The 25594-nt window shown below is 53.1% G+C and overlaps 1 protein-coding gene across 1 annotated transcript in view; it reads left to right on the forward strand.

Annotated features, from left to right (window-relative positions):
• The window catches only part of EPB41L1 (erythrocyte membrane protein band 4.1 like 1), a gene marked incomplete at its 5' end in the record, with an annotated part of 52600 nt that overhangs the window by 14941 nt on the left and 12065 nt on the right, over positions 1–25594 (forward strand). The window contains 9 exons of the mRNA XM_082856678.1: positions 334–421; positions 960–1112; positions 2396–2493; positions 2759–2934; positions 5555–5703; positions 8950–9132; positions 19457–19867; positions 21622–21726; positions 23779–23859. Coding sequence (XP_082712804.1) covers positions 334–421; positions 960–1112; positions 2396–2493; positions 2759–2934; positions 5555–5703; positions 8950–9132; positions 19457–19867; positions 21622–21726; positions 23779–23859 — 1444 coding nt within the window. The remainder of the gene's footprint in view (positions 1–333; positions 422–959; positions 1113–2395; positions 2494–2758; positions 2935–5554; positions 5704–8949; positions 9133–19456; positions 19868–21621; positions 21727–23778; positions 23860–25594) is intronic.

The following is a 25594-nucleotide window of genomic DNA, read 5'->3' on the forward strand; positions in this document are numbered from 1 at the left end:
GAAGAAACAGAATTTATGGCCCCCATTTAATCCAGTGGCAGAATGAGGCAAAAATCTGGACTCCCAGCTGAGGCCTTGAACGCTTCCTGGAGAAAATAAGGCTGGACCTGAGCTTTGGCAGGAGATGAGAGTTCAGTGGACTGAAGCGGGGGCTAGGGGTGCACTGTCCGGCACTGAGAGCAGAGGTGAGGGACCGGGGAGGCCCAGCCACACTCCTGCTCCAGAATGCTTGCCTTCCTGGAATCACAGGTTCTGCTCACGGTCATCTTCGGCTGGCAGGACTCAGGCCTTGGTCCTTCCACCGGCCACCAGCGATCACTTTCTTTCCCTTAGGGGCATGACCCCAGGAGAAGCGGAAATCCACTTCCTGGAGAACGCCAAGAAGCTTTCTATGTACGGAGTAGACCTGCACCATGCCAAGGTATTGCTGGGTGCCAGGGTTCCCCTAGGTTCTGGGGGATGCTTCTGAGGAACTACCAGGGTCTTCTGGAGGGCTTGGTGTGCCGGACTCTGTGCTACCTCCAACCTGAAGCCTTTTCTCTTCTCATTTCTCATAACTTGACCTTCCATAACCCTTTATTTCCCCATGACCCTTATTAATTTCTCCTTGTATTATATTTATTTATGAATCTGTCTGTGCCACCGCTAGATTGAGAGCTTCATGAGGGAAAGACATAGGCCTTAACTTATTTCTGTATCCTGAGCATATAGCATGTGACCTAGTATGCATAGGTACCCCTGACTGTTTGCTGGGTGAATGAATGATTGAGTGATTGATAGAGAAAATGATTGAACAAGTGAGTGGGTGAATAAAGGACAAAATGAATGAACAAATGGCTCTGTGAGGGATTAGTCAGTGGGGCTCCAGCAGGGATGCTCAAACCCTGCTCCTGAGGGCTCATTACAAGCAGAGCTCAGAATGGGGTTTCGGGGTCATTCCACGGTCCCTCCTCACACAGGACTCCGAGGGCATCGACATCATGTTAGGAGTCTGTGCCAACGGCCTGCTCATCTACCGGGACCGGCTGAGGATCAACCGCTTTGCCTGGCCCAAGATTCTCAAGATCTCCTACAAGAGGAGTAACTTCTACATCAAGATTCGGCCTGGGGAGGTGAGCCTGCCTTGGAAATCCCTTCTTCACCAGGATCAGCTAAAATGGAGGGGACCCCGGCAGCTGGGCCTGGGTTTTTTTCCTACCCAGGATACATGGATGGAGGTGCTGGGTGCTGGGTGGGGAGACAGTCTTCTTTTGCTGGGGCTCTCTACATAGACTTTGCACTTTAGGTATGTGCCTGCACACACACACACACACACACACACACACACACACACACACACACACACGGGAGTATACGCATAAAGAAAAACACATATATTCAGGTTATACAGATCAGGGGATGTTATGTCCATGTCCCTGATTTGCTTACATGTGGTACTCATACGAAGATACACACAGACACACGACTACACACACATGCAAACATGAACATGCCCACCCTCGACATCCCGCCCATCACAAAGTCCGCTTGCTTCTACCTCTAGAATAAATGCGACCCCGTCTGCTTCTGTCCCTCTGTCCACTGCACCAGCCACCGTCTCTCTCCTCCATCCCTACACTGTCCTTCTCACTGGTCCCCCGGCCTCCACTGCCACTCCAGGCCATTTTCCTCATAGCTGCTGGAGAGAGCTTAAAAGTCCCTTGCATCAGTTCATGTCAAACCCACCCCACTCCCACTCCTCACTTGAACCTTCTGAGAGCTCTCCTTAGCTCTTGGACTCAAGTCCTAACTCTCTCTGGCCACCTGCCTCTCCCACGTGCCTCTGCCCCGCTGCCCCACGCCCACGCCCACGGGCACTCCAGCCCCTTCACCCTTCTCTGAGATCCTTGAATAAGCAAACTCTTTCCTGCCCGAGCCCTTTGCATTTGTTGTTCCCTCCACCTGAAATCCTCTGCCCCACCTTCTCACATAGCTTTGGTTCCTTTCCCATCCTCCAGTTCTCTGCTCAGAGATCCCCTGTGTAGAGGGCGTTCCCTGATCACCCTTTCTAAAGTAGCGCGCCTGGCGCCTGCGCAGGCATTCCCTGTCACATGGCGCATCTCTATCCATTCCTTTGTGCCCTTATCAGTATCTGAGATGAGCTTGTTTACCCATTTATCATCCCCCTCCCCCCCACCGCCAAGAATCTTCTGTCTTGGTCACCCTGGTGTCTCTGTTGCTTAGCTCTGGATCTGTCACAGAGTAAGGGCTTAATCCAGGTGATTGATTAAATGAATGAATAAATGAACAAACAGGCCAGAGTCATACAAGCCTGAGAAAGAGGTTCAGAAAGGATGGACTGGTGGTGAGAGTGGGCCCAGGCCTTGCTTCTGACCCACCCTCCCTGGTTTTGCAGTATGAGCAGTTTGAGAGCACGATTGGCTTTAAGCTCCCAAATCACCGGTCGGCCAAGAGACTGTGGAAGGTCTGCATTGAGCACCATACGTTCTTCCGGTGAGCCTGCCCCTGGGGTGTGGTAACAGGGGCTGAGGCTGAGGCTGTGAGTGGATGTGGGTAACGGCTGTGTTTTGTCAGTAGGAGTTAGTAGGGACTCTAGGAAAGCCCTCCTCCTCCTCTTTCCCCAAGTCTCTCACCTTCTGGACCACTTAGGGTTGTCGTAGGTGGTGGGACAGCGGGACGGAAGGCCAGCTGTAGTCCAGCCTTAGGCCTGGCGTTGCGCATCTGATCCTCTCTCCTTGCCTCCATCCCTCCCCTGCAGGCTGGTGTCCCCTGAGCCCCCACCCAAGGGCTTCCTGGTGATGGGCTCCAAATTTCGGTATAGTGGGAGGACCCAGGCACAGACCCGCCAGGCCAGCGCCCTCATCGACCGGCCAGCGCCCTTCTTTGAGCGTTCCTCCAGCAAACGGTACACCATGTCCCGCAGCCTTGACGGAGGTATGTCCCACGCTGGAGGTGGCGGGGAGAGTGGCGTGTCGAGGGGGATGGGAGCATGCCGGGTCCTGTAGAATGAGCAGTGGAGGCGGTAAACACATCACAGCTGATTTGCACCAGGCATGGTGGCCCCAGAGCACTGCTGCATCTGGGGACTCTCCGTGGGTTAGTCTAGCCTATGGTACCACTTCTGCTGGAATGTGACACTGACACTCTGGGCTTCTCACAACTTCCCTGAGTCGCGGCCTTTTGGGGTCCCAGGTCCAGCCATATGGTTTTCTGGGCCCCCTTCCCGAGAAGCTCAGCAGTTCACAGCCTGTCACCATTCTGGAATGGTATATTGTAACTGCAGTGTGGAGCTGGTGATGCCTTACTGGAGGCGAAGGAGTTGTTCCCAATCATTTTTTTGGTTCCACTGGGCTCTGGGCTGATTGACATCTAACTGCATGTTAGTCTCCACTGCCCCCGTTTCTCTTGAGTTGATAGGTGCCCTGACTATTAATGAGAATTGGCCATACATTGCCCTGTATCAAGCAGACCTGGGCTTCTCAAAATGTGGCATCAGAACCAGCTGTGAGCTTGTAAACATGAGAAGTCCCAGGCCTTTACCTAATCCTACTAAATCGGCACCCTTTAGGGCCCAGAACTCTCCCAGGATATGCTCACAAGGTTATAGGAGAGGGTCAGAGGCCACATGGGGCATTGGGAGTTAGGCAGAGTTAGGCCTCAGCCTTGATACTCACCAGTTGCTCCACGGATGCAGGAGGTGGTCCATAAATATTTGAATGAAAGCATGGGAGGCCTTGAGCAGCTTAACTCCCCTGGGCCTATTTCTTCTTCTGCAAAATGAATAATACCTACTTCATTGTGTTATAGGGAGAACTGAACAAGTAATACCTCTACCACACCCAAAACAGTTCATGGCACATAGTAGGACCTTAATAAATTGTAGGACCACTAATAAATTATTATTGCTTTTAGGTTTGTAGGGGGTAGCTTGAAGGTAGGAGATGGGGACTTTGGTGGGGGACCAGCAGATGCTCCCAGAACATATTGGGGCTGGCCTCCAGGCAAGACAACAAATATTTTCTTAGTGTTAGATGTGTGCCAGGCCTTGTGTTAGGTCCTGGGTACGGTTTTTAGTATAAGTATGGCCCTTTCTTTTGAGGAGCTCACAGAATAGTAGGTTTGTCAGCGTTCAACATGATTCAGCTGGTGGGAGAAGTGTGTACAGAATACAGAGCAGCCCTGTGGAGACAGGGTTGGGCTAGGGTCTTGAAGGATGCTTAGGAGTTTGCCAGGGGATCAGGAGAGTCTGATATGTTTCCAGTAGTATGGAGGTGAGTCCCGCCCCAGGACTCCCTGGCCGTGTTCGGAGGACATGCAGTTTTGCAAGGGTCCATTTGGGGCTCAGGAAGCTCCCTATTCTCCTTGAGTAGGTACAGTGCTGAGAGCTGAGATTTAAGCAAAGGGCAAAGAGGGCTGTGCTGTCCTTCTGTCCTCCCCTGCAGCTCCCATTACCATGCTGGGGGCTGAATGAAACCCAGATTGTTCAGGGCAGCAAAGGTTGGCCCAGAACTGGTGAAGTTCATTATCTAGGAAGCCCGGACTCTAAGCCAGGAGGCCTGGGTCCCTGTCCTGATTCACTGAAAGGTTACCAGTGAGACCTTTCTCCTTTCAAGGTCTCAATTTATCCTCTGTAAAGTGGGGATAGTAATTCCCATCCTAGCCATCAACACATGTGGATCTAATGAAATAATGTGCATAAATGGGCAGTTTGTCAAGTGACATATATGAATAAAAGGGATAATTATTCTTTAAAAAAAATCTGTGCCCATCCTGAGGATAATCTGTGCTTTGATGATTTTAATGCAGTATTTTCCAGCCATTTTTTCCACTGAGACACAAGCCCTGGGCATAGTCTGGGTTTTGCCCAGTGTCTGATATAAAGTCTATAATTCCATCCCTTTCTTTCCTGTTCAGAAAAGGACTTTGGAATGCCAGTGAGTGAGGAAGATGTTAGTGCAGGGATCCCCTTGACTTCTCCCTAATTTAAAAAGAAGGTAAATCATGTGCAAACCTCAGGACTTTAACTTTCACTAATAAAAGCTAATCTCACAGTATCTGTGTCTTGTTAAATAACGGTCAAGTGAGTATCTGCTACGACCACCACAACAAAAACATTTGTGAGCCAACACTGATCGAATGGGCTCACTCTGAGCCAGCCGCTTCTCTGAGACACATTAGCTTCTCTGTTCCTCCTCCCAGTTGTCTTAATTAGGTACTGTTTGTAGATGAGGAAACTGAGGCCCAGAGAGGTTGTATAACTTACCCAAGATCACACAGCCAAGAAGAGATGGATTTGAGATTTGAACCCAGGCTCCAGTGCTGTAGAAATCAGGGGAGGGCCTGGCGCTGGAGGTAGCTCTGGCTCTCACCCCCTGAGTGACCTGGGGAAGGCCACGCCACTCCTCTGGGCACTGGCTCCTTATCCCCAGCGTGTTGAGGCTGTGGTGGTATCTACTCTACACCAGGCATGGTTGGGCGGGCGGTGGGTTGGCTCCTGTTCCCTGTGCCTGGGAGGTGACTCACATGGCCGCCCGGCCGTCTCTGCCCACTTCAGCAGAGTTCTCTCGCCCAGCCTCGGTCAGTGAGAACCACGACGCAGGACCTGACAGTGACAAGCGGGAGGAGGATGGCGAGTCTGGGGGGCGGCGGTCAGAGGCTGAGGAGGGAGAGGTCAGGACGCCCACCAAGATCAAGGAGTTAAAGGTACGAGCCCTGCTTTCTCGTACCCTCTGACCTGGGCGTCAGGAGGCTGATCCTGGGTCTAGGCTCAGCCTTGACCTTCAGGTGCCCTCAGCGGTGGCCGGGCACCCTTGCTGTGCGGCGCACCACGGACAGGGCCTTGCTCGTGGGCCGTGCTCAATACCTGGAATCCGCGGGTGGGGGTGGGGCACGCTGCCCACCCTGTACCCTTCCTGGTGGACTCTGGCCTCCTCTTGCTCACTTCTAATTTGCCCTTTTGCCTGTGATCTGGATCTGCACAGCCCCCTCTCACCCATGATAGGATGTCCCTGCAGGCCACAAGGGTGAGGTTCAAGTTCCTGCCGCCCGCCCCCATTTCCCACCAACCTGTGCGCACGCTCAGGCAGGCCCGCGTGGCCTGAGACTCGCAGGTGTTCACTCACAGACGTGTACCCCCTCGCCCATAGGGTTATGCCCCCAGACGTGCAGACAACGTGCGCACGCACACGGGCATGTGCACACACGGGTGTGCTGGGTTTCCATCATGCACCCCCACCTTGGGAGCACAAGCCCCTGAACACACACTGACAGCAAGAAGCATGACTCTCCAGAACCCCACGTCCCATCTGCCGAGTGTGATGGGCCGCTTTGCCTCCAGGCCTCCCGCCCCCTTCTTCGCCTTCCTGGGCTCCCTGCTTCACGCCCCGTACCTTCTGACGACCTCACTGCCCTGCTGGTGGCCCACCCAGCTTCCCAGAGTGCTCTGGGCTACCTGCTGGACCAGGCCAGTCGCGGTATCTCTAATCCATTTGCTCTACTGACCCTGCTGGTTCCTTTTCCTCCTCCCACGTCCCGCTAGCCGGAGCAGGAAACCACGCCGAGGCATAAGCAGGAGGTACTGCATGGGGCCTGTCCCCACCCACCCAGCCATTCACCCACCCCAGCTCATTTGTCATCACCCCACCATCCATCCCAGGCTCACATCCCAGCACCACCTCAACTTAAGCTTCTCCTCCACTCCCGGCCATCCTCCTCCCTCACCCAACCCCACCCTCCATCACCCCCTCCCCAACTTAAGCTCATCGAGAGACTCCAGCCCCCCCCAACCAACCACCCATGTTTTCCTCCCTCCTCACCTCTCCCTCCCTTTCCCAGCTTCATGCTCTGCCTCTCCAGACCACGCTGTGTTTGCTTCCCACCCACTGACCATCCCCCACTGTGTCCCCCCATTCTTCCAGGCCATTCTGTGTTTTCACTGAGCTCATCTCCACCCCATCCCCCACCCCCCCACTCCCACCCCAAAGCCTTCTTTTGACTCTTCTCCTCCCTGTACCACTGTCTTGTCATGCCTCCGCATCTGTGTCCCCTGTGTCCCCCCCACCAAGCTTCTTTTTGTATCTATGGGCAACCAGATGTGGGAGTGGGGGGGTGTGGGGAGGGAAGGGCCTCAGAGCACATCTGTCTTCTCAGCCCCAGGTGCACCTCCCGCGGGCGGGGCCCCTGCTGCTCCAGCTCTGCCAGGAAAGCCTCCTCCTCCCGTTTGCTGCTTCTCTCAACACCCTCATCCTGTGCTAACCACTTCTCCTTCCCTTTCACATAGTGTCCAACTCTTCCTTTGATACTTAACTGCAGGAGAAGTGGGTCTGTTCTTGGGCTGCTGAGGGAAAGGCCAGAGGCTGGGGCGTCAGAAAGGCCTGGCTCTTGGGTTTCAGCCCCAGTTCTGCCACTGACTCTTTGAGGGTCTTGGTAAAGTCCCCTCAGGCCCCAGTCCCCCATCTGCACAGCAAGGCATTTGGACTAGGTTTCCCCCAGGCCCTTATCCTTCAAGGATCCACTGCTCCCTTCAGCCTTGGGGAACACCACATGCTCACAGGACCAGTGTGGCAGGTTCAAGATGGAAGGTCACCAGCCACGTCTTAGGTCTGTGGCGGCCCAAACCCACCCACCTGTGCACCCTCTATCGGGTTTGATTTCTCAGACAGACGTTGTCCTGAGACAGCTGCTCAGGAAGGGATGCAGGAGGTACAGACAGGTGACTAGAGGGAAAGCAGAGCCTCAGTGGCATCGGTTTCCTTCCTTAGTTAACTTAGGAGTCAATCATAGTGGATCCTCGGATGCCAGAGATAAGCCCAGGGGAACTCTAGCCTTGTCCAAGGGCAAGCCTGCCTTCCAAGTAGTTGTTCCAGAATCACTGATCTGACTTTATAATGAGCTGAGGTTGTCTATTTCTTGTCCTGAGTCCTCAAACAGCTTTGCAGATAAGGGTCCTTGGGCTGCCAGCGCACCTGCCCTGCCTCCAGAAGTAGGCAGACTACTGCTGGTTCCCGTGCAAAGGCTGGTCCTCACTTGACCTAAGGGCAAGGGTACCTCTGTACCGCCCAGAGCTCCGACTTGGCAATTTAATAGCGACACTTCTATGACTCCAGCTGTACCTGGCTCGGTTCTCGTGTCCAGCCTTGGGACTTACCTCCCTTCTTCCTGGTCTCTAATTCTAATCTTCCTGAACACCCCACAGAGCCCTAGTTTCTCTGTCTGGCTGTATCTCACCCTGTCTGCCCTTGAGGAATTGGTACCCACAAGGAATCTGGAAGATCCTGGGTGGTTGGGGAACGTAGTGGCTCACGGCAGAGAACGCTAAACATCATCTCTTCCTGGGCCCTGGTGTGGAAGCAGGGCACATTTCTCTGGATGTCCTTGGATTTAGAAGGGCCCTACGGGGCCTGAGCAGTGGCACACGTTGGGCTAGGAGGGGCCTAGACCGAGGATCCTGCTAAGCACAGTGGTCCAAGTCGTGGCCAGAGGTAGGCACCAGGATCCAGGAGGCCAAGCAGTGGGCCAGAGCAGCCCAGTGAACGGGACTGGTGATTTCTCACTGTGCTTTGGTTGTAACCAGAGGGAAGTCACCTCTGCGCCTTGTGAAACTAAAGGGAACTTACCCAGACCTGTGGGATTTGGGTTGACTTAGGTGTTCCAAGACCAGGAGCCAGGCAGGGGAGAAGAAAAGATGGTACTTGGCCAGAAGTCTCCTCTTCTTAACCTCAAGTGCTTTTTGCTCTTCTCTTTAATCTTGAGTGGTTTGTGTACCTGTTGGGGCTAGTCATCCCTGCCCTGCTTGGCTTATGGGACGCTGTGAGGGTGAGACAGGGCCGTGGATGGGAATCACCTTGCTGATGTAGGGCTGATGGGGACCATTACCATTTTCACCACGCCTTGCATCCTCTTCTTGGAGCTGTTCCTCTGATACCTGACTGTCCTCTCTGTACACCCCAGTTCTTAGACAAGCCAGAGGATGTCTTGCTGAAGCACCAGGCCAGCATCAACGAGCTCAAGAGGACCTTGAAGGAACCCAACAGCAAACTGATCCACCGGGACCGAGACTGGGAGCGGGAACGCAGACTACCCTCCTCTCCCGCCTCCCCCTCCCCCAAGGGCACCCCTGAGAAGGTCAACGAGGTAGGTCTCACCCGAACCCCTCACCTGGGGCCTTGGGTAAAGACGGTGGGGAAGGTTGCTATGTACTGACTTACCCTCCCCCTCCACGCCCCGTTGCTGCGTAAGGTGGTGATGGAGATAGGGCAGCAGGTTAAGCTGAGGAAGACAAATTCACTCACTCTTGGAACCCTGGGCCCCAGGGACCACCTTGAAAAACTCAGAAGACTCACCGTAGCATGGTGTATTTCCCTTCCATCAGCCAGAGTGTAATGGGGAAAGGGTGCTGGTTAGAAATGCAGGTTCTGGGGCCCCAACTCAGACCTACTGAATCAGAGTATTTGGAGGTAGAGCCCTGGAATCAGTATTTTAAACAAGTGCCCCAGGTGATTCTCACACACACAAAATTTTAAGAATCCTGGTAGTTCTGTCCAGTAACCAGACCCTTTTGTGCCTATTGTGAAAACACAGATGGTGGGAGGGTTCCTTCCTAGGAAGATCCTCAGAGCCCACCAGAAGGGAACAGATCCTCTAGGAAAGTCAGAGCTGTTCCTGGTGCTCCAGAAAAAGATCCCACATGACCTGTCTTTCAGAGTAGAAAGCATGGGGTGTTTTCTTATTGAAAAAGAAAAAGATAGGATCTTGAGAATTCCTGTATTTATAATCCCAAGCTGGTATTTTTAGCACTGCTAAATCTTGGCACTCTTTACCCCCATTTTTTTTGTTTGTTTGTTTGTTTTGTTTGTTTGTTTTTTGCGGTACGTGGGCCTCTCACTGTTGTGGTCTCACCCGTTGCGGAGCAACAGGCTCCGGACGCGCAGGCTCAGCGGCCATGGCTCACGGGCCCAGCCACTCCGCGGCATGTGGGATCTTCCCAGACCGGGGCACGAACCCGTGTCCCCTGCGTCGGCAGGCGGACTCTCAACCACTGCGCCACCAGGGAAGCCCAGCCCCCGTTTATATTAGGTGTTTTCTCTCCAGTGCTGCTGCTTCCTGGTCCTAAACCCTTCTGAGGTCTAGCCTTACAGTGCCTGGGTTTGAATTCCGGCCCTGCTGCCTGCTAGCTGGATGACTCTGGGCTTGTTACTTAACCCCTCTGAGCCTCCGTTAGATAGAGATAATAAAAGCACCTAGTTCCCAGGACTGTTGTGAGCATCCAATGAGATAAAACATGGAGGGGGCAGCAGAAGACCTAGATGCTCAATGTGAGTTACTTATTGTTTCACGTGGAGAGCCTTGGAACTCTCCCACAGAAGGCTAATTTCAAATCAGAATCCTTTTTAAAGTTGGGAAGGACCCTCGGAACGCAGTTGGCTCAAGGTCCTCATTTTACACATGGGCACGGAAGCTCAGGAAGGGGAAGGACTTGATCAGTGTCACAGCTGATAGAAGACGGGCCAGAATCTAATGTTCTTATGTCCCAGGCCACTGTATTTGCTATTAAATCACAGCTGCCTGGGAGCAAGACCAAATCATATGAAGCTCAGGAGACAGTCAATTGTGCCTGTGCTGCCCTTTAGAGCTTTGAAAATTGATGATGCAGCTGTGATCTAATAAGTGAGCCTTTGATTGAATCAGCACTCCCGTGGCCTCAACATGCCGGGTACCAGGGCCTTGTCTAGCGAGGCTGCTGTGGTAGCTGCTTGGCTGGTGATTCACGACGTCAGGGATGCCATGGGGGCCTCTATGGCTGGTGCCATGGAAGGAGGGCAAATCTCTTCACCCACTGAGGGCTTCTGTGGTCACCGCTGGCACAGTCAAGACACTGAAGACCCTGGATGGGGCCATGGGGCTGGTCTAGTGATCCAGTTACACACGCCCCTCCTCCTGCCCTGAGAGACGCTTGACCAGAGTGGCCTCTAGTCAGTCCTGAAGTTGGTGAGGTGGATGTAGAGGCTTCCAAAGGGGTCAGACTCCAGCAGAGAAAGGAAGGCTGGGCCCTGGAGGGCTGGACTCCGGGGAGCTGAGATGCTCTGAGCAGCCTGGCATGGGGGTGCCCCACCTGCTGGTGATAGCTGGAACTGCCAGAAGATGCGTCTCATTAAAAGGTGGAGTCTGTTCCACCTCCCATCCCCCCTACTGCCTCCCTGCAAGAAGTGTAGTCCATTGCTGGAGAGAAGTCTGGTCCAGGAGCTCACCTTGGAGCGATGGACCTTTTAACTGGCTTACAGGTCCCACTGGCATTTAGAGGCTCTTGAAAATTTGGGAGATGAGAGGAGCTGTCGCCAAGGACTGGCCTGGGTCCTTGGGTGAGTGACATCACTTCTTGGAAGCCTCACTGCCTTGTCAGTCCATCTAAAAGGGGACCAAAATTGCCACTCCACAGTGCTGTGGGGAAGGTCGAGTGAAATAATGGATATAAAATCACTTTATAAACTGGAAAGTGCTGGACAGTCCTGGGGCCACTGCTGATGGTAACTGGAATCCCTTATTCAAATATGGGCTCTCATGGCGTGGCTCCTTCCTGACCTAAAGATGCGGGATTTACAAAGCTGGGCTATTCACGGACTCTGTGTGTGTGTCTCTCTCCTGCTTTCTGTCCCTCCCTCTCTGTCTCTCCTTCCCTTCCTCCCTCTTCCCCTCTCCTCCGGCCCTGGGCCTCCCCTGCAGTCCCAGAGGACCCAGGACACCTCTCAGCAGGACTTGGCACCTGAGCCTGGGACGGCCACAGGCTTGGAAGTGTTCACTCAGAAAAGCCTCGCAGCATCTCCTGAGGTTACTGTCGTCACCTCCCCACCCACCCAGAACCACCCTAATAATCTTAAGAAAACCCTTTCTCTGGGCTGAGGGGGTGGGCCAGACTCTGCCCTGCAGGTGGGAGCAGTGGGTAGCTCATGTTGGCCCCATGCTATGACAAGTGAGCGTCCCCTGTCCCAGGGTCCATAATGGGCCAGCCCGTCCCTCATCCATGGTTTCTCAGGAAGGATAGGACTGAAACCATTCAAGGAAGACGGAATGGTCTGAGTCGCCTCTGGCTTAAAAAGGGCAGGTAGAAATGACCTCTCAGGTCCCGCTGAGGCAGGTGACCTGGAGGCAGGTTCTGACTGCTAAGCTTGGGATCAGGGATCATGGCACCTAAATACCTCTGCTCTGAGGTCTTGTCTCTGTTCAGAAGCCTGAGTAAGGTCTAGCAGTGACTAATTAGCCCCTCCATCCCCTGCTTCCATTCTCTAAACTCCCCTTGGAGTTTGGGTCTGTCAGGGTCCCCAGGCAGGCAAAAGTGGGTGTGTTTCACCAGGGAGCATCCTTGGGGTTGTACAGATGTCGGTCCGGCAAGCATTCTAAATGAGGAGAGCATCACTTCTCTGCCCAGGATGGCAGTAGGCCGAGGGTCCGCGGAACTTCCTGTGCCCCTGCGTGGATGCCGGGTGGAATCCAGGCCCAGGAGCAGGGGGCTGCATCCTCCCTCTTTGCTGGGACTTCATAGACCGTCGGTATTGGAAGGGACCGATTGATCATCTGGGTGAAAATTCCTTCTCTCTGATAACCAACCCTGCTCTGTTGGCACAGTGTGTATGAGGGCATATACCGTTCTCCATTCCCAGAGAAAAATTTTGTAGCTGCTAGAAACGTCCTGAAACTGTAAGAGAGCCGTGAGTCAGCTGCGTAAGTGGTAAAACATAAATCACAGTTCTACTCTGCATTTTTCCTAAACGTAAAATTAAAAACAAAGCTAGGAGCACTCTTGAGAGAAGTTGGACAGGAGTCAACAGCATCCCCAGGTCAGGGAAGCAGTGATGCCTTGGAGCACAGAGATTCGCATAGAGCCAAGCACAGGTGCCCTAACTTGGGGGGTTGCAGGGTTGGGAGGGCAACGTGCGCCCTTCACCAGCATCCCTGAAAATTGTCCGTCCAGCCTGTTCCACAAGGGGGCTCTCCCTGTTCTTAACAGCAGTCCATTTTGTCTGCTTCAGTCATGTGTTGGGAAGTTTCCATATTGAATTATAACCTGCCCTTCCGAGTCACCTGCCTGTGGGCCTCGCTCTGCCCCCTGGCGCCTGTAGTCCCACTCTGCATCCTCCTCCAGGAAGGCCCTTCAGAGTTCAGCGTCCCCCCTGCCCCCCAACTCCCACTTTCTTCCGCAGCTTCTCCCGTGGGTTCTAGAGGGCTCCTTGCCCTGGACCCCTTCCTCTGGGGGTCCCTTGTAAAGAGCAGGGCCCAAAATGTAACCCGGAGCTCCAGGTGGACCCTGAACAGCCCGGGGTCAGCAGAATCCTGGCTGGAGATTTTCTTCCTGTCAGCTTGTGTGGGAACAGAACTGGCCCCACTCCAGCTCCCAGCTCCCGTTTCGCGGCCAGTCTTGCTGCAGTGGCTCCAGCTGACAGCAGGGGGTGCTCTGAGCAGGCACGGAAAGTCCCCTGGCTCAGTGGAAAGAATGGCCCGGCGGCTTCCCTGACATCATTTATCCTGTGAATTGGGTCAGAGAGCCAAAGCTTTTCTCTCTTTGTTCAGGCTCTTTCTCTCTTCAGGATTTTTACTTGTTAGATGCAGAGCCTCTTCTTCCCTCTGGGAGCCTCAGTTTCCCCTTCTGAAATGAGGGTAACAGGACCTGCTTCACAGGTCGCCATTTGGATTAAAGTTAATAACTTCTCCAAAGGGCTGACACTGCCTGGCACATAGTAACTAAATATAAGTACATGTTTCCCTTTTTCTTTCTGCAGAAACTTTCTGTTCTGTGCCAGCTCCCACCCCACTCAACCTAGTTTCTAAGCTTCTGGTTGCTAGAAACTAGTTTCTAGTTAGACGTGGGCAGGAATGTTCCACAAGGGGTCTCATGGACCATCTTTGGCCATCCTTGCCAGGCTGATGGTGTCAGTACAAGCTGAAATGGGAGCAGCTAAAGGCGCCTGCTTCCCAAGTAGAAGAGAAAGGAGGCTTTGTAGGTTCTCAAAACTCTTCCCTCTGGGATGGTTCCAGTGTTGTTGTCCTGAAAGCTTAACAACCTGAAGTAGAATCTCCAAAACCCACGCAGATTTTGTCTGGGCCCCCCCCCCCTTCCTTTTCTCTCTCTTTCCTGTTGGCAGGATTCTCTTAATGAGGTTTGATTCCCTGACAATCATGGAGATTTTGCTAAAATGGAGCAGGGGGAGGGGTGGGGGAGGTCAGAGGGCTTATAATGCTCCCTTGAGTCTTCAGAATCCTTCAGATCTTCTGGGATCTGACAGACTCCTCACCAGGTCATAACCTGAATTGGAGCCCAAGCGCATGGGAACCTGCCCCCTGCTGCAGTCAGGAGCAGTTTTCGGCACATCTTACCGTGGAGCTTTTCACAGGACACAGGATCAGAGACCGGGTTCTAGGCCTGCCTTTGCCACTGGCTCACTCTCTGACCTTGGGCACGGTGCTTACTTCCCCCAGCCCTCAGTTTCCACATCTGTGCCATGAGGGACTTGGGTCAGAGCAGTGGTTTCAAAGGAGGGAGGCACTTTGGGGCACTAGGGCAGCCCAGGCCTCCAACTTCCACGTGGGGGGCCCTGCATCTGTGTTACATATTGGATTGCCATCAAGATTTTGTGTGAAGAAAGTATTCTGTAGTTTCGAGAAGATTTAAATCCCATCAGCCTTCTTGCGTGGTGGTTGTTGTTTGCACCTCGCGGCTTGCAGGATCTTAGGTCCCCAGCCAGGGATCAAACTCGGGCCCCTGGCAGTGAAAGCACCGGGTCCTAACCACTGGACCACCAGGGAATTCCTGGCCTTCTTGCTTTTTGAACAATTCTAGAAGTCTATCCTTCCCTCCTAAGTGTTGCTTGAAAAACTCTAGGGGAGGTAGAGGGCTGTTTTGTTGATGGTTGACAGTGCGGTACTCTCAGTGCTTTGGACCAGTGATGATGCTTGGATATTTAGATCTTTTCCTTCTATGATATGTTCAGGTCAGTCCTCTTCCAGTCTTTTCTGTGGATTTTGTTAGAATTCTCCAAGAACAGGCCTTGGTATTTGTTTCTTTGGGAATGAACCCCACAGAGTTCAAGCTGTTTCAGCCATTGCAGCGACTGGCACTAACCCCTAGAGCTGGTCGTTTGGTATATTTTGGTCTAATCTCTTTAGCGCTTCCAATTAGCGCTTGCAGAAAGGTCCGATTTCAGTCTGTGGCCTGTGAAACTTAACTCAGTGCCTCCCCGACAACTCGACATTAGATCGCAGTTGGGACCCATATTCCATTGGCTGTAAGTCAGCAAGGCTCTCAGGCATTCTTTTCCTGACTCGACTGACTGTGACCTTGAAAACGTCACTGACCTTCTCTTGGCCTCAGTTTACCCATTTGCACAAGTAGGAGATTGGACTGCAGGAAGTCTTAGGAGTTCTTTTGGCTCTAGCCTTCAAAGATTCCATGTGATGTAAGCTGCTTTCCCCTCTGACACTGGCAGCTTTATTATTAAAAGAGGAAGAGTCCTGGACCATCTGTGGATTTCCATTCCCCGATGGTTAACACGGGGAGGGTATGAGACCGCATCCCATTTTACCCGGTTAGGGTGGTGGTTGAGGGCATCAGTAGATAATTTGTTGGGTGCCTTGATGGGAAGAGTAGCCTTGATGAGGCTGACCTGCCTTCCTGTCCCCAGCCAGCTGACCTTGACCAAGGGGGCAGGTGGACCTTGGTCCCTTCTTGCGGAGGGAAAAAGTGAACCCATTCTTAAGGTGCCTGATATTTCATGTTAACTCTTCTTGCTCCAATTAAAACGCAGGGTTCAGAGCATTGGGTATTTATAGAAAGAGAGTACATTAGGCCAGAAGAACTCAGTCTCCTAAAAGTGACCGCCACACAGCAGGAAGAAAGGGAGGCAGGCCTCGCAGACATGCTTGCTGACGGCAGACTCTCCAAGGTAGACGTCCTGGTGGACAAGTTCACCTTTCAAATGGCCACAGAAGAAAAGGTGGGAGCCAAAGGAGCAAACACACAGCGACAAGGAAGAATGATCACGAGCCCTGAAGGCTTCAAGTCAGTGTGGGAGGAAAGCCCCTGGGTCAGGGAAGGCCCAGGAGGGGCTTCTCTGGCTGCAGGCCGCACGCTGGCAGGAACGCTCCCAGAGGGCTCCTGGTTCAGGGTGGACCCTGGGGAGGCAACCATCAGGAAGCAGCGGGCCTCCAGGGATCAGCTGGAGGGCCCGGCGGAGCTAAGGCAGAAGTGGGAGGAGTTCCAGGCTTGCGGAAGACCCGCCGCCCCGGCCACTGGCCCTGCAGAGGTGGATGTCCCCTCTCCAGCCTCCGACACGGGAGGACTCCGGTCGTTTCTGCTGGACCCAGCCTACACAGAAGCCAGAGCCGACTCGAGCGATGAAACCGACACTTCCTTTGCAGAGAGAAGCTTCTATTTAAACTATGGAGAGAAAGAGTCTGAAGACCAAGTCCTCCCTCCGGCCCTGGAGGAGAGAGAAGAGCACTTAGATGCCCCACCTGGCTGCGAGAGCAGGCGGAAGCTGTCGGAGGAGCTCACGGAGAGCTCAGAGCTGGACTCCTCAGGCCCATGGGGCTCTACTGCCGCTGTCGGCAGAAACAAGCACCACGAGGGTGAAGCCCACTCAGCTTCCTCAGAGGGAGGGGCGGGGCCCCCCAGCAACCAAGGACCAGAGGACCTGGAGGTCTTTGTCAAGCAGCTCGGAAAGGGACCTTCTCCAGGGCTGATGTTTGCTGAGTACGAAGCCCGGTGGGAGGTGGAAGGAGAGTCTACCCACCCAGCATCCTCAGTAGCTGCAGAGGAAGAGGCCCCCCAGAGTGGAGATCTGATGGGAAAGGCTGAGAAAAGTCCCCCAGGAGAATGGAACCACTTACCTCACAGAGGAGGGGGCATGCGTCCAGACCGCCAGGCCTGTGTCCTTCCGTGGGCCATCCCTCCTAGCGATGTCAGGAAGCCAGCCAAGCCGGACAGAGGCAACTTCCTGCCCAGAGAGAGGGGACCAGTTCACACCCAAACAGGAGAACCTGTGACAGAGGACAGCAAGGCCCCAGCATTTCTTCAGATGGAGGAGGTGATCACCCCCCTCCCAACCTCGCCCCGTCCCTTTGCGGCTCAGACATCTCCAGAGGAAGCTTCTTCAAGCCCAGCCCCTTATGGGTCGGGGGAGCCTGTGCAGCTCAGGGACCGCTTTGGAGAACAGTCCCCCATATTTCTCAAACATTCCCATCCTCCTAAAGAGAGCCCGGAGCCCAAGGACCGAGTAGGGCTGGCTGTGACCCCAGACGGAGGTGAGCGCAGGGCCCCTCCCATCGCCAGCAGGAAGCCCAGAGTTGTCCCTGAAGAAGCCCAGGGGTTGCGGTTCCCTTCAGGGAAGCAAAAGGAGATGACCTCTTTCCAGGCTGGGGGTCAAGAGGGCTCCCTGGAAGACATTAGCAAGACCTCTGTGGCCAACAAGATTCGGATCTTTGAGACCCACGGAGCTGAAACTCGCTGGGCGAGTCAGGGTGAAACCAGGGCCTTTGCAAATGAGTTGCCTTCGGAGGCCTCTGTGGGGCAGGTCGAGCAACAGCGGAGTAGGCGTTTAGACCTGGGATTTGCTCAGTTTCAGCTCCCAGAGGACTTTGCTGCCCCCAAAGCCACACATTCCTCCATGATGCCGCCAGCTACCAGACACTTCTGGGAGGGCATTTCTACCCCATCCCCCCGGGAAGGATGCATGGACGTCGAGCTCGTGTCCCCCAGTCCAGGCTGCGAAACTACACTGGAGGAAGCTACTGGGGGAACTGGCCACGTGAGCCCCCGCCCCCATGCTGCCCCCAGCCCGGGAGCTGACCGCATGCCGCGTAGTTCTTTAAAAGCATGTTTCTGTGGCCCCTCGTCATTACTGCCACCAGAGGCTGCTTGTCCATCCCTATGAGTTCTTTTCCCTAAACGGGCCTGAGCGTAGCCCAGGCGGAATGACGGGTTCATCTGCTTGGCCCATGTTAGCTTAGCCACACAGACCCTCGGCTTTTGGTGTGACCTGGTTCCCTGGAGGGTCACACAGCGCCGGTGGAGAAAGTGGCACCGCTTCCAGCAAACTACACATTTGCTTTGCCTTGCTGCCCGCACCTGCTGGGTTCCTACCGTTTTGCTTGGCTTGTCCAACGATCTTCCTTCATCCTTTCCCTTCCCTGGTGCTCCTGCCTTGGGGAAGCTGACAGTCCAGAGGTTTCCATCCTTCACTTACGGCTCCCTCTCGGTCCTAGTGCCAAGTTCCTTTCTGCCTCCTTAAGACTAACTGTCTTCTCTAATCCAGAACAAATCCGGAGACGCGGTCAGGCAAGAGAAGCACGTTACCAGCTTAGCAGCGAATCCCCCAGGAAAGGGGGGGCACCTGAGATTCACCAGCCCCTCAGGCCCGCAGGTCTCTGCAGCCCCTCGGTGCCCTGATGACCTGGTCATCTTCGCCTGGCCAGGGTGCATCGCTGCCTTAGATCCCCACCTGCTCTGGCAGCGCCTCTTGTGGCAGCTCAACTCTGGCTTGTCTGGAATGAGTCCTCACACCTCTCAACCTTCCGGAAGCTGGCTAAAGGGAGGCTTGTCTAGCAAGTGAATCTCTAAGTGCACCGAGTCTCTGGAGCCTGAAGCCAAGCACTTTAAAAATATTTGGTGGGGCTTAGATTGGTCTTAAAAAAGAATGTCGTAAAACAGCCAAAAATGTGTGTGGTGTTTAATCCCTGACAGGCCAGTTGAGAGGTATGTATGTCGGACAAGAGTTGCTGGTCCCCCTCCAGCACTTCCTTGGCCTGCTGTTGTCAATTACACTGATGGGAGCAGAACCTCCACTCACGGAGCTCAGGGTTGAAGTGATGTAGCGCCCAGCTCCCACGAATTACCCGGTGTTGCTCCTCCCTCTAGACGATGCTGACCCCTCCCACGGAGACTCAGTGGAATTGACAAACCGTGTTGGCTTCCTCTTTGTTCCTCAAAGCTCTTGGCTCCAGCCTCTCTGCCTCCCTGTCCTGGGTGGTCCTGAATCCCTGGGTCTCCCTCCTTGGTTTTTGCCTCCTTGATGTCCGCCTGCACGGATGGGCCTGGGGTCCGGGCTCCCATCCCTGCCTTGTGCGCAGTGCCGCTTCTGATAAGCTCCCAGATCCAAACCTTGGATGGGGCCTCCTGTCCAGGACCAACTGGCAGGATGTTTGCTTTGTACTTGCTTCTGCCGTCAGCCGGAGACCCTCGGAAAGGAGTGTCCTCGCTCTTGAGAAGTGTTCTTTTTTTTTTTTTTTTTAACCTTATTATGGTGTCAAAGAACCTTTCCGGGGGTGTTTTTCTTTTCCTGACCTCCTCTTCCATTTGGGGCATCGAATGGCCCCGAGATTTCTTCTGTCATTCACCATCTTGATTTCTCTCCTTCTCTCTCTCTCTCCCCACATCCCACACCCCCATTCCTTTGATTTTACCTGGCCATAGAGAGCAGGGCTGAGGGAGGGCTCCGAGGAGAAAGTCAAACCGCCACGGCCCAGGGCCCCAGAGAGTGACACGGGAGACGAGGACCAGGACCAGGAGAGGGACGCGGTGTTCCTGAAGGACAACCACCTGGCCATTGAGCGGAAGTGCTCCAGCATCACGGTCAGCTCCACGTCCAGCCTGGAGGCCGAGGTTGACTTCACGGTCATCGGCGACTACCACGGCAGCGCCTTCGAAGACTTCTCCCGCAGCCTGCCTGAGCTTGACCGAGACAAAAGTGACTCAGAAACCGAGGGCCTGGTGTTCTCCCGGGATCTCAACAAACGGGGCCCGAGCCAGGATGACGAGTCTGGGGGCATCGAGGACAGCCCAGACCGACGGGCCTGCTCCACCCCGGATATGCCCCAGTTCGAGGTACAGTGGAGCATCATCGGGACCCGGGCCCACCGGGCACTGCATGTTCAGAGGGCCCTGGGCCATGTGTGAGAAGACTGAGCCACCAGCCTGAAGCTCTGTTCCGTGTTGCATGACCGCCCCTCCGCAGAACAGCATGGTTCTGTGCTCGCATGTTCGGCAGCTCGGTTTACCCCTAACGTGCACTCCTGGGCGCTTTAACCCTGTGACCCCGTCTCTTGCCTGAGGTCAAGTGATGACAGGCAGTCTGGTCCTACGCGACTCCTCCTCCCCCTGTCTGTGTTGCATGGCACCTGCAGAGACCGTGTGCTTGTGGACTCACGGGGGCGCCTGCCGCCTGCTCTGAAAGCCAGATGGTGTTTTCTGATCGCGGCCCTGGCTCCCCTCCCCAGGGCCTGGGGTCTTGGGGTAGTGGTGGAAACTCTTAGAGAAGAGGAACCGTCATCACCTGGGGGGGACACGGGTAGACTGCGTCTGGGCGTCTCTGCTCCCTGTCCTTCTTTCAGAGGATCTTCGATCACATTTTTCCTTCGCTCTCCCACCTCTTCCAGCCCCAGCTCCCTCCCACGTTCCAGGCATTGAAACAGGAGCTCGTCTACTCTGGGCTTTCACTCCATGCTATACCCTCTGGAGAATGTGTCTCCTCCCTTTCTCTGCCTTGCAAACTTGTCACGTTCCAGGGCCAAGTTCAGATAGCACCTAGCAAACGCTTTCCTGACAACCCTGGGCAGAAGTGTTGCTCCCTGCTCCGCCCCCTCGCTCTGCAATGCTTCTGCTTCCAGCGGTATCACAAGTAGTCAGGTTACTGGCTGACAGGTCTGCTTTCCTACCAGGTGGCAGCTCCACTAAGCTTGTACGTTCCAGGCACTAATGATTAACTGAATGAACGGCTAGATCTCCGAGTTACAACCATCTAGAAGAATCCCCTCTTAACCACCCTCCCAACAAGCTAACTTTCATTCATTTATTCGGCTCACATATGTTAGCACCTGCTGTGTGTATAGCCATGAACTAGGTTCTATGGAGGACTCAGAAGAAACTAATCATTTAACATAAGACTTCTAGAGGAGGCGTGGGAAACTGGTGGCCCTGGGCCAAATCTGGCTAGCAGATGTGTTTTCTTTGACTTTGATTTAAAAATCAGGACACTGAATATAAAATCCAGGGATTTTTTTTTTATATCATTAAAAAACAAAAATCAGATGATTCGGTCACTCAGGCCAAACCTGAGTGGACCCCATGTGCTCTCCAGTTCACCCCGGTCCTCAACAAGCCTGCTTCACTCGTTGACATCTCCTGCCTGGCCCCCCCCGGGCCTCCAGGTGTGACTCCTACTCTAAAGAACAGTTCAGAGAAAGCAGCTGGGAGGTGGTGGCATAACCATTGAAGTCATTCAGGACTACGTATTATCAGGAAAATGCTGAGTGTGTGGCACGGCATAGAGCATGTTAATTGAATGGTGAATGTTCTCTTAATGGTAGCCTGAAACCCAGCATGCAGCCACCATGAGGTGGTATGGTGGCAGGGTCATGGGCAGGCTGTCCTGGCGCTGCTGGTGGTTCTGGCTCCCCTCTTGGGCTGTTTGTCTGTGACATCATACCAGGCCTCTTTGGCCCTGGCCTTCGACCCCCTCTGGAGACTTGGTCAGCGGCAGTGGTGGGAGATAGCCTGCTGACCCCGCGCTGCAGTTGCCTGTGAGTAGGAGTCGTGCCGGGGCTTGAGATACAGAGTGTTCTTCCCTCATCTGCCTACAGCCTGTGAAAACGGAAACCATGACAGTCAGCAGCCTGGCTATCAGGAAGAAGATCGAGCCGGAGGCTGTACTGCAGACCAGAGTTGCCACTGTGGACACCACCCAGGTAACCTGTGCCTTCCTGTGCACGCTGGGCCTAGGTACTGGGCATTTAAGGGTGGGGTCTCCGTCATGGCCAAGCCCCTTGGCCAGCTCTTGCTACCTTGGCTCCCCCGGAGCCACCATTTTAACCCTGATGCTCTTCTGAGCTTCATTGTCCTCCCTGAGCTCCGGGTGTGGGTGGTGGGATGGGTTCTTATCCTGTCCTCTTAAAGCCTCAATTTTCCCATCTGTAAAATGGGGAGGGTCATGTCTCCTTCATCCTCCTGGGAGTGTTATAAGGACTAGCGGTTAGTGGATTAGACCATGGCTTTCAGATCGCTTGAAGGAGGTGGAGAGGTTTCTTAAGATATCCCAGGGGAAGAGGAGAGAGAACCCAATTCAGCTTGGGTCAGAGCAGCTCACATTGGGTCATTTTCGTGTGTGTGCACGGGGGTTCCACATCACATTGACAAAATGAACAAACTGAAAAAAAAAGATAAAGTATCATTTGTCTTAGCAAGATGAAACATACTCAGTCCCCTGGAGATGCTGTTGTAAATAGACACGGGTGCATTATTACAGTGCATTTCCCAAGTTCCTTTTGTGGTTTTTAAGCTTTGAAAATGGAGACTAAGGGTCTGATAGATGCCCTCTTGGTTCTTTCTGGCCAGAGGAACCGCAGTGCTGGGGACTTTTTTGCCCTGGAGACCAGTCTTTGTCTTAAGAACTAAGGAAAGATGTAAATCTACAAAATGTGGGCAACTCTGTCGTTTCCAGACTTTTTTCTCTCACTTTTATAACATGCATAGAGGTTTATGAGGCTGCTAGTGCAGCTGTCGAGACTCTTGAGTTCTGACAAGCTGTGTGACCCCAGGGCAACTTACTCCCTCTCTGATCTATTTTGTTTTAGTAATGTGTGTTGGTTTTGTTTTTATACAAAGAAATACAAAGAAAACTAAAAATGGCCCCAAATTTTACAGCTCAGTAACCCCTATTGACATCAAAACAAAATAACAACAAAATATTCACAGTTATGAAATTCAAACAGAACAAAATGAATTTTTTTCTGAGTGCTCCCAGAAAAAAAAATATATGCATATACCAACATACGTTCTTATATCTCTAGGTATTTAAATTTTTTACACAAAAGAGATCATTCTCTTTTACACTTTACCTTTTTTCTTTTTTTTTAAATAAATTTATTTATTTTATTTTTGGCTGCGTTGGATCTATGTTGCTGCGCACGGGCTTTCTCTAGTTGCGGCGATTGGGGGCTACTCCTCGTTGCGGTGCACGGGCTTCTCATCGCAGAGGCTTCTCTTGTTGCGGAGCACAAGCTCTATGCGCATGGACTTCAGTAGTTGAGACATGCGGTCTCAGTGGTTGTGGCTCGCGGGCTCTAGAGCCCAGGCTTAGTAGGTGTGGCGCACAGGTTTAGCTGCTCCACGTCATGTGGGATCTTCCTGGACCAGGGATCGAACCCATGTACCCTGCGTTGGCAGGCGGATTCTTAACCACTGCGCCACCAGGGAAATCCCTACCTTTTTTTTTTTTAATACTTACCTTGGAGATCACTCCATGTTGGCACATGTGGCCCCACCTCACTCTCCTTGTTCCCCCTTAGGAGTGGATCCTGATTTAGCATGCCTTTATCACCTATCAATGGACCTGTGATGGTTTTTGTCTTTTGCAGTTAATGTTGAATGCTGCAGTGAACTTTGTTGTTCAGACTTCCTGGCGAAATTTTCAAAGTTTATGCCTGAAGGGTGAATCCCTAGCAATGGGCTTGCCCAGTCAAAGAATACAGGCATTGAAATTTGGATAGGATGTATCAAATTATATGGGATTATTTTCCCTTTGTGAGATAAAATGATTGGAATGAGCTGGAGGACCTGTGAGACCCCTTTGAAGTTTGGTCTGTGTGTGGACGCACCCCCTCCCCAAGTGCATGTCTGCTCACGCTGCCTGTCACTTGGTACCTGGGGATGCCACGAGCCCAGGTGGCAGACGTTGCAGGCGTATCTGGCACTCTCTGTCTCTCTCTCCCCTCTCTAACGACTCCTCCTCTGGCCAGCAGGTTGATGGGACTGCCCCAGGGGGGAAGGAGTTCATAACAACTACTCCCTCAATCACCACAGAGACCATATCAACCACCATGGTAAGTAGGACCCGAGACCTCCCTCTCTGACCAGCCCCATTGGCCCTGAAACGGCCAGATAACAAGCTAACCTCGCCAGCTATGGCAGGAAGTCCTCATCCGCCCTCACAGCATCAGGTGTGGCACACACAGTCAGACTTTTATTGTCTGACACACAGTCCAACTTTTATTGACTGGCCACAGGGCATCCAGTCAGACCTCAGCTTTGCAAATTGAATAATGTAGGAGGTGGCATCCCTGAGTCTCAGTCATCTGGACCATCTCAGCTACGGCAGGGATAAAGAGAGGACGGTACTATTTGATTAACTGACTGTCGGCAACACAGGAGGGTTGTGTCTGAAAGTCCTCCCTGAGTGAGGTCCATCCTCCTGGCAGCCATGGCTCAGGATTTGGGACTGTGTCCTGAGGGACCCTGTGGTTCTGCTACCTATTTGCTGCCTGACCCATGAAGGAAGGTCTTTAGGTGTCCTCATCTATAAAATGGGAGTACTCCCATTCTGCCTGGTTCACGGGCTCTTAAGAGAGTTCAGTAACATCAGATTCTTCAAATGATGACACAGCACAGCTAGCATTCAGCCACAGGTTATGATACCATGCAGTGTGCTCATGGGGTAAAACCAGAGCTGTGAAGTGGATGCTGTTTTTCCCACCCTTTACAGATGAGGAAAATGCAGTTCAGAGAGGTACAGTGACTTACCCAAGGTCACACAACCAATACGTGGTAGAGCCAGGTCAAACCTAGGCATTCTGATTCCCGAAGCCCCACTGTCCACCTCAACCACTCTGCTCTGCTCCCTCATCCTGACCGTTGTGAACAGTGGCTGCGTGGGGCTGGGGCTGGGGCTGGGGCCGAGCAGTTATCAGTGCCTGGGCCAGATCTGTCTTGAGCTGTGGGAGGTTGTTTTCAAATGCTTTCTCTTGCCAAACCCCTCATATGCACATAGGAAGAAAATTACATTAATTTAGACGACCCAGCAGGAAGGTTTTGAGTAAACAAAGATTTTAAGAGAAATAAGCCCAAACCAGTTATCAGCTTGCACGCTCTCCCCTGGTCGCTCAGTTCCTCCTCTCCCCTCACCCCTTCACCACGTGGCATCAGGATGCTTATCAGGCTAAATGTAAATTCGTACCATGGTGAGCAGGCAGTCATATCATTCATTTACTCATCCATCCATCCATCCATTCATTTGTTCTAAAAACATTTCTTAATCTCTCCTCTGCCCAGTATGGGGAGTGGAAGAAAAGATACTGCCTGTTAGAACTCATTCATCGAAATAATAATCACAGGCACATCTAATGGGCTGTGCCTTTGTGTTTAGGTCCTGGGCACACAGTGGTGAACAAGGTCCAGCTCTCCCACTTCCTGGCTGGATGACCTTGGGCAAGTTACCCAAACCTTTCCAGACCTCAGTTTCCACTTCTGGAAAATGGGGTGAGGGGAAATAATAGCATATCTCCCAAAGGGTTGACGTGAGGCTAAACTAAGGTAATCTATGCAAAGCCCTCCAAAGAGTGCCTGGCACATTACAGGTGGTCTGTAAATGTGAGCGGCCGTTACTTTTTCCTGCCTTTCCTAGGGGGCATAGGGTGTGGAGTGACACTGTAGGAGCTGGGGAAGGCTTTATCTAGGTGGTGACATCTGAGCTATTCTTGAAGGATAAATTAGGGTGCAGTCATGGGAGGAGGTCGCCTAGGCTGTGGGAACAGCGGATGTAAAGGCAAGGATGTGAAGGAG

The sequence above is a fragment of the Leucopleurus acutus genome (genome assembly GCF_964270905.1).
Source record: "Leucopleurus acutus genome assembly, chromosome: 16".
NCBI classification, from domain to species: Eukaryota; Metazoa; Chordata; class Mammalia; order Artiodactyla; family Delphinidae; genus Leucopleurus; species Leucopleurus acutus.